At 38.4% G+C, this 15849-nt stretch overlaps 1 protein-coding gene across 1 annotated transcript in view; it reads left to right on the top strand.

Annotated features, from left to right (window-relative positions):
- The window catches only part of crybg1a (crystallin beta-gamma domain containing 1a), a 39077-nt gene that overhangs the window by 15133 nt on the left and 8095 nt on the right, over positions 1–15849 (top strand). The window contains exons 3-8 of the mRNA XM_008399634.3: positions 3613–4931; positions 6477–7555; positions 8159–13620; positions 14385–14423; positions 14504–14622; positions 15094–15271. Coding sequence (XP_008397856.2) covers positions 3613–4931; positions 6477–7555; positions 8159–13620; positions 14385–14423; positions 14504–14622; positions 15094–15271 — 8196 coding nt within the window. The remainder of the gene's footprint in view (positions 1–3612; positions 4932–6476; positions 7556–8158; positions 13621–14384; positions 14424–14503; positions 14623–15093; positions 15272–15849) is intronic.

Below are 15849 nucleotides of genomic sequence, written 5' to 3'. Positions count from 1 at the left end.
TATATTCATAGTTATACAACTTTCAACTACACAAGCATTCCAAGCAAAGGTTGGAACTTAAAAATATACCAAATACGAAAATATTTCAAACTCACAGGCTTCCACTTTGCAGAGAAGAGCAAAGTTATGTCTGCAGATGCAAAAGCACAAAAACCTGGTACCGGTGGAAAATATAATTAACTTGCGTCTTTGACCAGAGAAAAGAAGCTGCAGAGGCAACAAGGCAAGTAGCAGAATACAAAAGATAAACATTATGGCACTTTTGACACTATGGAGTAGGCAGCCATGACAATATTTACCATGTGATTTAATAATATGCCTATTGAAAACAAAATATATGTTTTTTTATATCAATATAGTTAACTATATATTTTGTATGACTATCAATGTATTTGAAACTTACACAATGCAATTACTGACAAATTTAAGTAACGATCAAAGGATTTGTTGATTCAGTGAACTGTGCCACTTTTAGACCGTCACTTGTTCCTCTAGGCTTGTTTCAGTCTGTCTTCCTTTTTTGGTGGCAGAAAGCTATCATAAATATGTAGTCACACATTTTGCTATTGCTGTCATGTTTAATGACTTGATACTCTTTAAGGTTTGGTACAAATAACTGTATAGGATCTGAATATGCCTGGGCGTGTCCTTTTTTTTTTTTTTTTTTAGAATATTAAACCAGTCAAACCAGTCCTTTGTTCTATTTGTGTCAATGGGAGTGCTTGACAAGAACTCCTGTTATGTGGAAGAGAACAAAGTCCTGAATTTTAGAAATGTATACATTAAAAAAAATCTTCCTTTAACTTTTCAGGTGTTTTTGGATGAAAGTATTACTTTTCAGGGTGATTATTCTTGCGTTACAATCTGACATCGGAACACGAAGCAGAGCTCTGACTCACAGATAAGGAAGTGGAGTATAACACACACAGATGTGGCACACAATCTCCACCTACCTAACATTTCTTTCTGCTTTGGGCAAATAAAAGGTGAATGGTAGCTGGAGAAGGGCTAATACAACACAGCGGCAGCTATTCATTCAGAGACTACTGGTAATGATTGAAAGACCTAAAGGCTCGCTGGATATTTCACTCAGGCTGTTTTCGTTCAACTTCCACGCGGTGGATTTGTGAATCACTTGGAACAATCTGGAGGTAAAGTAGAACAGATTTGATCACATCTTGAAGGCAAAATGAGATGAGATCAGAGTGTCTCATCTCTTTTAATAAGCCCGACAAACTCATGTTTGCCCAGTGGAAATATATACTTTTGACGTCAGTGGTTAGTTTGTTTCAATAAACCTCTTTCAAAGTCTGCTGAATATATTCCCATTTGTCCCTGAGCAGTTTGGCTTAATTCTGGTGGTTAGCTTTTTAACTGTATCATTCATATATAGGCTTTATGACTCCACTGATCAATCCTGATTTGTCCTCTATAATCAGAGCAGCAGATAACAGATGATTGACTTTTATGCAGCTTTAAAAGGGAGCGTTTGCCCTCAGTAGCAATAAACATGTCTATTTGTTATCTGTGGGAATGTGAATGCCCTATAGTTTCCCTTTACTTGTGGAACTGATCACTTAGCTCGGAGTAGAAGACAGAGCTATTTTACTGTTTCTATTCTATTTTTCTTCTGAGAAGACTAACTCTTTTCAAGTTGTCAGCTGGAAATCAGGACAACTACAGGTAGGAAATTAGAAAAAGTATCTGTCCTGTCTACTGCATATAGCAAATATCAAAATCCAGGAAGTCAAATTGATCAGGAACTGGGCTGTTGTTTTGGGCGCCGGTTTCTGCTGTTCTCTCTTTGTGGTCCATGTTTTTCGTCCGAACATGTTGTATTTGCTTTGACATTACCATAGTAGCTTTTGCAATGTAAGCTGTCTTTTCTCTGAGTCATGTTGTTTAGATGCAGTGTCAACATTATGGATCAATTTAGGTTTTCTGTGAATTCTGTCAGAATTTTAAAAAGTTATTGTGAAAGCTACATGAGTAAGATCTTAAAAACAGTTCATTTTTAGAGATAGATCCAAAAATTATTACTTGCAAATCATATAGATTTATTACACACAAAGCAATCATGCAAGCCTTGATGAATATTGTTTTCTTCTAATGAAAACCCCAAATTTTGTTTCTCTGTAAATGTGAATATTACATGAGACTAATAATCTATTTTTAAAAAACAGAAATATTTTTCTATGATCTACTCAATCATGGGGAAGACTGAATGCTTAACAGCTGTTCAGAAATCTGTCATTAACTCCACATTGAGGGTGAGCCTCCAAAGGTCAATTGTAAAAGAGCTGGTTGTTCACAGAATGTAAGGACATTAATGGAACGTTTAGTGAAAGAAAAACATATGGTGGAAACAGGTGCACAAGTAACATATATCCCCTGCCTTGAGAGGGATGTGTAGCAAATCCCATTCAGAGTCACAGGGAGATTCAAAAGGTGTTGATTGCAGCTAAAATGAATGCTACATGTGGCTGATTCTTTGGATCTAAATATTTTACTTCATTTATTGCTTATGGTTAGTATTTAGTAATAAAAAGTGACCCTTGATCTTTGCCTGAAAGGCATTTTTATCAGTTGGTTAGTCATTCAGATTGATATTTTACTATCTTACTATGTCTGCAGCCTTTTAGCCCTTCTATAGCCACAAAAGTGGGGCAAATACATGTTGAAACAGTTTATGTTTGTGCTTTTATATAACAATATTTGTATCTGTTGTTGAGTAGATTTGTTACTGTGATTCTGTTTTATTTTATTTTTTATAGTTTCTGAAGTAAATCTTATTTGCCTTTCTATGTGACTGAAGCTGCAAGTGATGGATTGGGCAGGACACTTTAAGACAACCATACTGAAACTGTATTGTGTTGCCCTTAAATTCAAGTCTTATGATGTACTGTATGTTGAAAGACAGAGACAGAACAAATAGTAAAAGTAACTTGAGGGAATGACTTATTGCTTAGAGTTTGTCATAGTAGTGTTAAATCAAATGTGTATGCCAACTAAAACTAATTTACTATAAATGTTACAGGAAACTTTCATCCCAGCCTGAAACAAAAATAAATATAAATAAATTTAGAGAAGGTGTGCAAACATTATTAATATAAATTCATGTTATTAATAACATGAATTTATGAGCAAACCTAACAATAGTTCATGTTACATGTTATTTCTACATCTAAATTACAAGGCTATGTCAGTTTATTCTCTTTTGCATTCTACATAAGGTTTAACAATGTCCAAAACAAAAAAAAAACTAAATTTGTTTTGAGATTCAGGCAAAGATTTTTGACATTTGGTTTAGTTTACATATAACAAATTATGAAATTTATTAAGTATTGTTTATGTTATTTAAAACTTGCACTTATCAGCTTAAATAATTGCAAAAGAGGAGAGATTTCAAGCTCTGATATTTTTAAAGAGACATGAGCAGCTTGAAGTAGCAGCTAAAACAAATTAAATTGCAGACATTCTTCCGGTTCAGCTTCAGACTTAATGTGCATTCTGGTGTATATCTTTCGTATTTCTTTCCTTTTCATTTTTGGTGAGATCAAACCCAGACGTCTTCCTTATTTTTACATCCTCTTTTGTTCTTCTTCTTCTCAGGGGGAAAAGAAGGGCGTCCTTGGTCGGTTCACCAGCTTTTTCCAGAGAAGAAAGAGCAGCAGCAGCCAGCAACAGTCAAACACCTCCACAAATTCGAGCACACCAACTTCTCCTGTGTCTCCCCGTTTCCCTGTATCCCACGAAGAAGATGGGTTAAAGCCTCAAACAGAGTCACATGATGCATCCCCTAGAACTGAGCTTGATGACTCCCTCAGTCAAAGCTCCAGTCCCAGTGTGGCCTCTCTGATTGTGGATGGGACAGACTTCCCGTTCGCAGACAGCGGCAGCAGCAGCAGGAGCAGCGTGAGGGAGGTGCGTGTGTCCACCGTCAGCGGTGCTTTAGCGCAGAAGAATTCTGGGAATGTGACGCCCACCAGTGCAAAGCTTCCATCTGCCGCTTGTCCAAACTCAGACACAGATTTAGGCTTTGCAGAATCAGTGGTGGAAGAAGTTAGCAAGAGATTGCATGTTAATTTGGACAACATCCAGAACTCCAGTGAGGAGAACGTTGTCACCCCTACCACACCAATGTCAGTTAAATCCCCACTTTCCTTGACGCTGGACACCCCAAAGTCTCCCAACTTAACCTCCATATGTTTGGCATCAAAGAAAACCGTGGTGAAAATTGGAGAGAAAGGCCACAGCACTGTGTTAAAAGGAATAACTTTAAGCTCTCAGTCATCCGTATCACACAGCACCAGCAATCAGCAAGAAAAAAATGACCCAGATGCACAGAGGGGAGGATCCGAAGTCAGGATACCTTCCAGCAGTTTGTCTGAGAAAACTGCAGCTGCGACATGGACCCCTGTGCCTGAGAGAGAGCAAACAGCCGAAAGGGATTCTCCTGTCCTGCTCCATAAAGCTATCTGGGTGGAAACATACCTGGGAGATGAGACGGAGGAGGAGGAGGGAGAGGAGGATGTAATGAAACAGGAGGAGGAGGGCCTTAGGGTGGACTCACCTCCTGTGCTGGCCATACCTGTCAGAGTAATACCTGAGGATGAGGTGGTAACACAGAAGGAAACCCCACCTGCCCCTTTGAAGAGTTTGCTATCCGGTGGCAGCTTGCCAGAGTCCGACATCACCACGGCAGCGACTTCAGAGGAGATTCAAACATTCCCGCAGGAGCCGGGAGAGCCCGACACCAGAACGATCCCAGAACCTGAGTCACTGGGAGAAATCCGCTCGACTCGCAAGACCGTGAGTCTGCCGTCAACCAAGGTTTTTGCCCAGAAAGTAATTATTGAGCCAGAGCTGAGTTTGGAGGACAACGACAAAGATTTAACTACTGATACGTCCAGGACAGCAGAGCTAAAGGGGTGAGTTTATTTTTTCTTTGTTATGGTGTCATTTTCCCCTTTGATCACTGAAAAAGCAGAAGAGAATAAAGGCTGCACGCAACCTGATATCCAAGTTCCCATGTTTCTTTGTAGCCAAGCAAAACAATAAGCTGAGCTGGTTGAGAGGCACTGAATTATTCATTTCCAATAGATAATATCAGTCACATACTGTATGTTCTCTGTAGTGCTGGAAAGAACTGTGCTAAAAATTTACCTAAAGTGAATGCATTGGGGACGTAATGAACAATTCAGATTAATAATTGTAAATTATTGTTACTTTTCTCAAGGATTGTTGAAAAGTGTCCACCTTTCTGAATGTGTCTTTGGCTCACTGCCTTCTAAACAATTTTATAACTAAAAAAAATCAGCTGTTTTAGAGATTCTAACCAAAATTATTTATTTATGTTTTATAAAACAATGTGCCATCCAGACTGAAGTTGGTGATGCATGAACAAGAGTAGTTGAAAACATAAAAAATTGATCTGTTGTGTTTAGTCATTATGCGAGCAGTGTGTTTTACAAATTGTGAGAAATATTACTGTTTTCTTCAAGTAAGAAGGCATTTAGTCTAAATGCCTTTTAGACTAAATGGCATTTAGAGGACAGGATTATTATCACTGGAGTATTTTAAGGCAAATATTATCAGATTCTTTTTTGCTATAGTTTTACATAGATAATCTGAGTTTCTGAAAGAAATCTGATAATTTCTTATCTTTTGAGATGTGATTTCTAAAATACTCTATGGTAATAGTCATATTATCGTTCTTGATGGTATTATGAAGTAAACAAAGAGATAAACACCAAAGCTGGTAAACAGACACCAGTTTCTTTTATAGATTTTTGTCTTTTTAGCTCCCATGGGTCAGTATAAACCAACTCAATCCTCTAGGACATGGTACACTACAACTATCATGTCAGACGGTTGATAGTCTAATTGTACCATTAATTTTATGCCACAATGTCGAAAAAGTTCCATGGCTATCTTGTCAGTCCAACAAACTTTTTCCCCCAAAATCTTGATTCTTTTTGACAAACTCAAAATGTGTCACTGGTTACTCAGCAATGTAGTTTTTTTCACCGTGGAAAATGCCATCTAATTTCTGCCCTATCTCTTACTTAATGTTGAATCTTGAATGCTCACTTTAACTACAGCAAGTGAGGTCTGCAGGGGTATAGATGTTGTTCTTGGTTCTTTTGTGACTTTCTGAATGAGTCATTGTTGCTTTCTTCAAGTAATTTTGGTATGCCAGCCACTCCTGGAGAGGTTCCCCACTGTGTCCTTTATTTGTGGATAATAAATCTCACTGTGGTTCACTGAGCAACAAAGTCTTAGAAATGACTCTTTAACTCTTTCCTGACTGATAAATGCCATCACATTAGTCAAAAATATGCTTTTTAAAGAGACTATATGCTATTTCACGTTTAAACATTTCATTTTTACTAGAATAAACTCTGTACTTTCTATAATTGTTTCACAGATATGCTATAAAACAAGCCTGTTTCTCTTTACTTCTTCTTTGACAGATTGACGAGCTTCCAACAAGACAATGAAACTGAAATCAAAGATAACAAAACCAAAGCACCAAGAACTACAGATGAGCCCTCACTGTTCAACACTAAATATACTACTGAATCCATAGTTAAAGAAGAAACTCAGACCCCTACTTCCGGAGTTACTATTACAGCTTCAGACATGAGCAAACCCAAGTTAAAAGATGAAGACATTGGAATAAAAGCTCAAAGTAGTCACATAGCTGCTGCTAAGCAAGGAATTAAAGGAGCAGTAGACAACTTGCATGCTTCCACAGGAAGTGGAACAAATACCTCTTCATCTGTTGTTGGACTTAAGATGAGGACTGTTCCAAGAAAGACCACAGCAAGCACAAAAACAGAAGGCTCCAGTGATCATCCTTCACTTAAGGAGCGTAGCACTGAGAAACGTGTTTCTGCACTTCCAGTGTTAAAAGATCAAAGTGGTGTTAGTCACCCAAAGCCTAAAACTCTGAAAGTTTCAACATCAGAAACTGATGCGAAATCTCCAGAAGCATCTGATAAAATATCAGAACCTGATGTCTTTGGGTCAGCAGTCGTTTCCAAACTTCCAAAGCAAACTAGACCTAAAGAACCTGTCAAGTCTCCAACCAAATCAGTCAGAAAACCAAGCTTTGAAGAAACCAAAAATGTGAGAGCCACATCAGGAAATATTTCACCTACAAAATCTGTGTATAGAACAGGGATAAAGCTGAACAAGGAAAAGTCAGAGGAGGAGTATGCAGACTTTGTCAATGGAATGGAGCTTGAGCAAAGAACCGGTAAAAAGGTGAGCCATCCTGACAGGGACGCTCTGCAGCAGAACCAACAACAGAGTAGTTCCTTCCTGGCATCAAAAAGTAAGTTGCCAGTTTCATCTCCAACAAGAAAAACAAATATCAGTATCACACCGACAAGCAGCCACAGCTTTAAAAAAGTATTGCCTGGTCAGACTAACTCAGACAAAGGTGAAGCAGTCCAGAAACAGATGCCAGAAGAGCAAGAGGTAACTCCCATCGATGAGAAGCCTGAAAATGAAACACTGATGCCGCAGCCTGGAAGTCCAAAGAAAGGTAAGAGTCCAGTCATGGTCTATCGGCTGAGCTTTTTATTCTTAGTTAGTCTGGGTCAACTTTGAGGCTGTTGAAAATGGTTTGTCAGGTAATTTTATGTTTATTTGAGAAGGTAGTTCTTAAAGTTGTTGAACTTCCTACATTATAGTAAAGTGATTTTTATTTGTTTTTAGTGAACACTGTATTGATTTGTTTCTATTTAAAAAAAAAAAAAAATTAAACCATATAATTTATTTTCTGAATCTTCCAATTTCACTGCATTTATTTGTTTGTTAATTGCAAGTTGTTAAAAACTCTTTTTTAAGTTATTTAAAAAAAAAGTAATTTAAATCTTATTTTATTTTATAGAGGTTTTTTTGTGGATGGCTTTTAGCTTTTGCACCATATTCCGTCACAATAGATAAAATAGCTTCTGTCTACATTACAAAACTGTGATAGCAAACTTGCAAATTCAGCATGTCTGACTGCATAAATAATTAAAACTCAATCACATTTCCACACCAAGGAAGTACTGCAACCTGATGCATGCCATTGCAATAGAATACTTTCCTGATTTTTTTCACCTCAGTTCTCTTGAATACCATTTGTGTTTGTGTTTTTCAGGAACAGGAAGTATGCCACCACTGAAACCATCCAAACCCCTCTCTAAAAGAAGCATGAGTCATGAAGAGAATGACACAGCAGGTCTTTCTTCTTCTCCCACTAAGCAAGAGAAAAACGTGTTCGCAAGGCTCACCAAGCCAAACGAAAACATCAGACAGCATGGGAAATTTCCTGTGAAGGAGCTAACTGAGACTTCATCCTCCGGGAGCAAGCTTCCCACAAGAAATCCGAGAATCCCCAACAAATTAAAGCCCAAAATCCAACAACTCTCATCAAAATATGAGAATTCAAATCTCAGCACAATTAAAGACTCAACTGTGAATGATAAAGATACTGTCTCAATAGATACTAAGAAGGACAGTGACTGTAAGTCTGCAGAGGAACACATTAAAATGGCAGAAAAACAAACTAAAACCCCTCAAACTACTCTGGAAGGAGATGTTAAAGGTGGAGAGATTTTATCTCATTTATCTATTACAGGCGAAACACAGATGATTGTACACCCAGTAAAAATTGTAGACAAAGAAATGCCAGCTAAGTCACTGGTTGCTGGTGGTAATAATGCAGAAACTGAGGAAAGAAATCTGGAAGCCAAAGAACCAAAACCAGAAAATCAAAAAGACAACAGACATAGGCAAAAAACACTCTCATCATTTAAAACGTTCTCCACAGTTAAAGCCAAAGATGTGTCAGAGGAGCTGCCAAGTAAGACTAAATTTAAATTTACCAAAGAAAAAAACTCTGCAGTTCAGGTTTTTGACATTAAACCAACTCCTAAGGATGTAACCAACAAGTCAGTCAAACCTGAGCTGGATGAAGGCATTCATTATGACCCATCAACAGAAACTGGTCAGGAGGAAGTTATGTCTACATCAGAAAATAGAAAGAATATCCCTGCTGAACTTGTCTCAGACTCACAGAGTCTCGCTGTAGGATCAGATGTTGTGAGCTCACTGGACTATTTGGAGGATTCAACTGAAGCTATAAATAACAGAGTATCCCAAACATTAACTGTGGAAGCAGCACAAGGTTTTGATGTAGGGGAGAAAAATAAGGAGGAGGTTGGCTGGAAACCAGCTGAGGCTTTGGATGCAGAAACAGAGACTGTGACTGTTTGCCAATTGCCCAAGAATTTTGAAAAACAGTTACACAAAGAGGCTCTTTTAGGCAAATCTGGAAGCAAGGAAAAAGACTCAAAGCCAGATGAAATGCTTAATCACACTGCAGCAGAAAGCTCTGAGTCACAAAACACTTGTAAAGAGAAGCTCAAAGAAAGACCTGTGGACTTTGCAGGGAGAAGAATTACGAGTTCAGGGAAAGCAGGCCATCTCTCAACAGAAGAGGAAAGCTTGCAGCCTAAGGCTACAAAGAACCAACCGGCAGTAGTTACACATGTCCTGAAAGGAAAGAGAACCAAGAGCGAGGAAACACAGAGCACAATAGTTGAATCTACAGCAAGTATGATTGACACAAAACAACAGAACTTACATGAAACTTCACAAAGCGACTCTATGAATACAGAGAGACCAAAGCCTCAAAATATTGAACCACTAGGGAAAAATGAAAAGGAAGCCAAGGAGCTAATAACCAAAAGTAAAAAGATGAAAGATGACTCCAGAAATCTAATAGGAAAAAATTATGATATTGTAAAGGAAAAACCAAGTCCTGGAATGTCAACAACTAACAGCGAAGTGCTGGAGGCTGAATCTGGAGATGGCTCCAAAGAAAAAGAGGAGATCGTACTTAAAAACCTAACTATGAATAAAACAACAGAACAAAATGCTCAGACATTAACTAATTCTAAAACTGGAGAAGAAGGTGGAAATATAACAAAACAAGGCATATATGAAAATCATATATCAGATAATGGACAAAAGGTTGCAAAAACTGAAGAAGAAAAGACAAAGGAGACTCAAGCTGTAAAACTATCATTAGTGAGCACTCACGTTGAAGACAGTAATGTAAAACCTGAAGTTGAAATCTCAGAGAGCTTTGGGAATGAAATTGTAACAGCTAACAGTGAGGATACAAAACAAAAGCTTCAGACAACCAAAACTGTTCTTGAAAAATTGACTAACAACCAACAGGGTCAAGTGGTGATAGCAACTGGTAATCATGATGGAGTATCATCAGAATCTGAACATCTGAAATCTGAAATTACTGATTCATTGTTGCAAAGTTTGTCAAATGAGGCAGATACTCCAGGACATATTAGTAAAGATAGCAACCAACGGGTCCAGAAAGTGTTAACTGTTGGTGGCCAGGATGGAGTATCTTCAGAATCTGAACAACTAAAGTCTGAAAAAAGTACTTCCTCAATGCAAATTATTGTAAATGAGACAGCATCTCCAGATCGTTCCAGTGAAGTTAGCAACAAACAGGTCCAAAAGCCAATAACTGTTGGTGACTACAAAGGGAAGTCAACGGAATCTGAATTTATAAAATCTGAAATCAGGGTTTCATCATTGCAAAGTCTGACAAATGAGACAGAAGATCTGGATCAGGCAAACAAAATTATCAATCAACGGCACCAGGCAACAAATACTGCTGGAGAACAAGATGGAATATCAACAGAGATTGAAGGTCCAAAATCTGCCAGAAGTGAGACGCCAAGAACAGAAGCACCTGAGGTCACAACAGGAAACCATACTGAACACATACCAATACCAGGCTCTGAAGGAGATAGAGGTGACTCTGCAACAAAAAATACTTTGACAGAATGTTTGGTGAATGAGTTAGAAACTGCTAATATAAGAAATGACCCTGGAAGCCTCCAAGAGTTCAGCCCAATAAGTGATAGAGACGAAGGCACAGATGAATTAAAACAAGCTGAAGATGAATTGGGGGGATCTGAACATTCGAGTCACAAATCAGAAAAACAACCAGATACCGATGCTAAAGTTCAGGATAGAAATGACACCCAAGATGCTTACTCTGATTGCAGTACCACTGCATTTGGAGATTTGGTGAATGAAACAGCAGAGGTTCAGAAGTCAAACACTGGTGTGATTCAAGAAAATGAAATCAAAATATCACATCAAGAATCTAAATACTTAGACATAAACGTCAAGTTAAGACCAGAAATGTTGGAAGACAAAGCTTCAGAAGAGAAAAGAGAAAGTCAAATCCAAGATGTTAAACTTACAACCACCATGGGTCAAAGTGCTAAAGAATCTAAAGACAAGACTACAAGTAAGGACCAATCAAATGACAGTTTAGTAAATGAATCAGTTAATGAAAATGTCACCAGCAAACTTGAAGTCAAGAAAGACACAAAGTCCACTGTCTCTGGTGACTCAAATGAAAGTTTAACAATATCCGATCAAGAAAAGTTAACAGGGTCTGCGTCAGAGACATTAAAAAAGGAAGTTCAAGAGAAGAAAATACAAAACTATGGCATGGATGCAACCCGAGATCCTGACAATCTACTCTCTTATAATGATAGGAAAGAAAAAACAGAACTTCAGGATTTATCTTCTGAAAGTTTGTCGAGTGAAACAGTACCTTTGAAAGACATCAGTGAAGTTGTCAATACAGAAGTCCAAAGATCCAAAACTACTAGAGAAAAAGGTGAAGATTTACCAAACCTAGATCAAAAATCCAAAGATTCAAATTCTGTAACAACTGTAGTTGGCACAAAGGAAACCGGGATGGAGCACAGCATCCAGGATCCTAGCACTGAATATTCTAAAGATGACTGTGGAGCTAAAGTCAAGGAACCACTGCTAGTAGCTACAGAGCAGATCCAGAAGCCATCAACTAATACAGAACAAAATAGTTGTACAACACCAGGTCAAGACAAGTCAGCACAATCTGCCACAAATGCAGACCTAAAAGAAAAACTGGAGTCAGTAATACCAGCAGAGTCAAAGACCGAAATTCAAGAGCTGAATGCCAGAAGTGACAGAATTCAGATTCATGACCATTCTAAAGAAAAAACTGCACCAATTGACCCATCAGTTGATAAGGCAAAGAACATTGAAATTCACAAAGCAGACACTCAAAAAGAACAAAGTATCTCATCTAACAGAGATGGCAAAGTTGAGATTAAATCAGACATACATTCCAATGTTTCTGATGATACCGTTTCAAGAGACCTTCAGAAGAAGACACCAATGGTTTTAGGAAATACAGATAACCTGACTGCTGCCAAAAAAGAACAGGATGCAAACGTCACTGCTGTGGTTCAAAATATACCAAACACAAGTGTTTGCACAGTCCAAAAGAAAGCGTCTTCCATTGGTTCAGTTCAATTATCACTTAGGAATGATGCTCTGAAGACTGATGAGGTCTTTGAAGAAAGTATTCAAAAACCTGAATCAACTGCAGAGAGGTTCACTGCAGGTCGTGGTTTGAAACACGAGGCACACAAAATTTCAAAAAAAGCAACGACTCAACTCTTCGATTTTGACAAGGCTAAGCCTCCAGGGAAACCGATTCCACCCAAACTGACTCCATCCGCCTGGTTGGACGTGGAAGACCGTCACAAAAAGAAAAAGGGACGTAGAAGAAATGAAGATGAAACAGCTAGTGATGATGACTTACTTGAGCCAGAGGAAATTGATTATTTTCTCAGCAGTGTCAGAGAAGGAGGAATACCCTTTTCGCTGCCTCGAAAGAAACATATTCGTAAAAAACTCCAGTGCCCACCTTTTGCTATGCCAGCCATCAGGGAGGACCGCTTTGAGCGGACATTTGATCCAGAGGAATTTCAGTTTGGCTTAAGAAAAAATGAGAGACGCATGGACCTTTCTCCAGCTATGGTAATCAAACAAAAAAATGCTGACAGGAATGGCAGAAGTACTGATTCTCAAGAGAGCGGCACCTCAGCAGATAAACTAACAACTCATAAGGTTGAAGGACAGGACAAGGCCAAAGAGGAGGCTCAAGTCAAAGAGGGAAAACCAGAGGGGCAAAACAATGAGCCGGGGAAGATGACGTCAAGACTCGAGAGGATGTCCATCCTCACAGACTTGCTTAGCTCCCCTCGGAACTCCAGGAAGTCAAGAACTGAAGCTTCCTCTGCCTCAAACAGCACAGTCCCGTCTAACCAGCAGCAAGACGTTGGACCGCAGGGAGTTACTGCCTTGCCTCTGCCTGTTCCCCCTGCTGATAACAGGGGCGTGAAAGGTGCAGATCAAAGCTTGATTTCAGAAGGTGCAATTGTTGCTGTTAGTGAGTCAGCATGTAGCTCCTCCTCCTCTGTTCCTCCTCTGCCGGCGCTCTCTGAGATGAACCTGCCTGATCATTTAGAGAAACAGCTGAAGAAAGACACACCAGAGCTAGAGGCCTCCATGGACTTTACACAGACAACTGACCTAACCCTTCCTGCTATGGAGCAGTTGTCAATTACAAACATATCCATTGTGGATGGGGGCCCGGAGAATCCTACAGTACTGCCTTCTACAACAAACTACAATCATGAGATATCTCAAAATGGACTTCGTACAACTAAAATCAAGGTAGCAGCTTTTTTTGTTTCACTAACATATTTACTAATTGCAACAGGAACATACTGCTTCAACTGAGTACAAATGATTCTGAAAGTCACAGCTGCAAAGCACATATTTGTTTCTGCTTTACTTCCATGGAGACACAAGCCTCAGGTTGGATCTTGTTTGTTTGTGTGTGTGTGTGTGTGTGTGTGTGTGTGGTGAAAGGATGGGGTTTCATACTTCAAGATGCCAAGTTCTGAATCATTTGCAAGAAAGAACAAGGAAAATGAGCACATGTTCAATGTGGCACTCTACACAGGAAATATTTTGCAACATTGGTGCACATGACTTTTCCTGTCTGGGCAAAACATTTGCATCAGTAAGCAAATAACACTGATATGAAAATTAAATGCATTCGTAGTAAAAGGGTAAGACACAACAAGCGACGAGGAATTTGCAAAGAGAAATAATTATTTGAAAGAAGATGGGTTGCTTTTAAATTTGTATGCATTTAGTCAGAGATGGATTAATAAATGTGAAATTAAATACAACATATTAGTGATTCAAGCAACTGCTAGATTTAATGGAAAAAATAGAGTGAAATGTACCCAAAAATCTTACTTTTCTAATACAGTGCTGAACTGTAGGTGGTGTCTTTTTGCAGAACAACTCTACCTATATAGATATATCAAATAACCATAACCTTATCCAAGCTTACCAACCTAAAGTCGAATTTTCCTTGTCGGGTTGACAAAAATAATTAAAGAATTGTCTCTTCACCTGTCTTGCAGAAACCTGTGGTTAGAGGACACCACAGAAGACCTGGAAAGGTAGGATTTGAAATGTTACTAGTTGAATTTTGTGAGACATTGTTTCTTTATCGCACTGATGGTTCTGTTTGTTCATGCAGATAGTCATACACGAGCATGCTCAGTTTGGTGGGGAGGCATTTGAAGTCTATGGTGATGTAGAAGATTCCACCTCGATGAAACTGTCTCCTGTGATATCGATCAAAGTCATCAGAGGATGGTATGGGATTCTGCTAGTAGTTGTAAAAAGAAAATTAACGTTTGTTAATATCAGAGGGGTAGAGAAAGTATCGTTTAACGTATAAAGTTAAACATATAACATGGCATGTTTTATTATGGCTGACTGTTACTATGACATGATGGCATGGCAAGTATAACATGATCACAATACTTTGCCACATCAGAGTTTAATCCGGTCAAAAATAGGATGAGTAGTCAAGACACCTCTTGCTAGAGGTGTTTAGTAACATTGATGAAAATATTTACCTTGGAATCACTTATCGATCGAGTCCATAGAAATGTATTCAGCCCAGTTCAATCTCTGTGTTTATGGTAATTTGTCATCATAACTCATTGAATGATCAACTGAAGTCAGCAGGGTAGGCTACCACTGATCCACCGATTCAGATTTTTTTGGTGGATGTCTTTCTCTTTCTTATGATGTCGTGTCATCTTCTTAATCTGTTTTTAGCTGGCTTCTCTATGAAAAGCCTGGCTTCCAGGGTCGTATCCTTGCCCTGGAAGAGGGTCCCATGGACCAGCTAGTGAACATGTGGGCAGAGGAGGGAATTCCAGAGACGCTAAATGAATTGGGTCAACCTGTTCCAACAGCACCGATGGTTGTAGGTTCCCTTCGGCTGGCAGTCAGAGTGAGTCATGATTAATTTTAGCTCATCCCTTCAGTCTAACTGACTACTTCTGTATTAACATTGTCCCTATATCTATATCGGTGTAAAGTTTGGAATGAAAAGTCAAACTCTAGAACTCACTAAATGTCTGGGAACTTATACTTTTGTCAATAGTTTAGAAATATTCAGTCATCTACATATAAAACAAAAAAAAATCTTTATCATGTTTTGTATGCTGTGACTATGTGCAAAACTCTATAGTCACAACTGTTAGCACTTCTATGTGGTAAACGGTATTAAAACTCATATTTTATTGCAGTAGAAAAATCTCCCAATAAAAATTCAGAAAAAATTTACAATTTAATTGGAGCACTGGTACATTAACTCAGATTTATTTGTTTAAATATTTAACTAAATGAATGGTGGCACTGTTGTAATTCTTTAATAATTTCAGTAGATTTAATTCAATTGATAATTTGATATGATCGATTTGTTAGGGTGTTTCCTGTGACCTATAGTTGAATAGAATTGACTCAAGTTTGGGATAGACCAGATTATGAAAATGTTCCATATTTGAATGAACTCAACTTTGAGTAGGT

Source organism: Poecilia reticulata, chromosome 22, assembly GCF_904066995.2.
Source record: "Poecilia reticulata chromosome 22, P_reticulata-male-v2, whole genome shotgun sequence".
NCBI lineage: Eukaryota > Metazoa > Chordata > Actinopteri > Cyprinodontiformes > Poeciliidae > Poecilia > Poecilia reticulata.
Note: the sequence above shows the minus strand (reverse complement) of the source record. Positions and strands in the feature narration are given on the sequence as shown.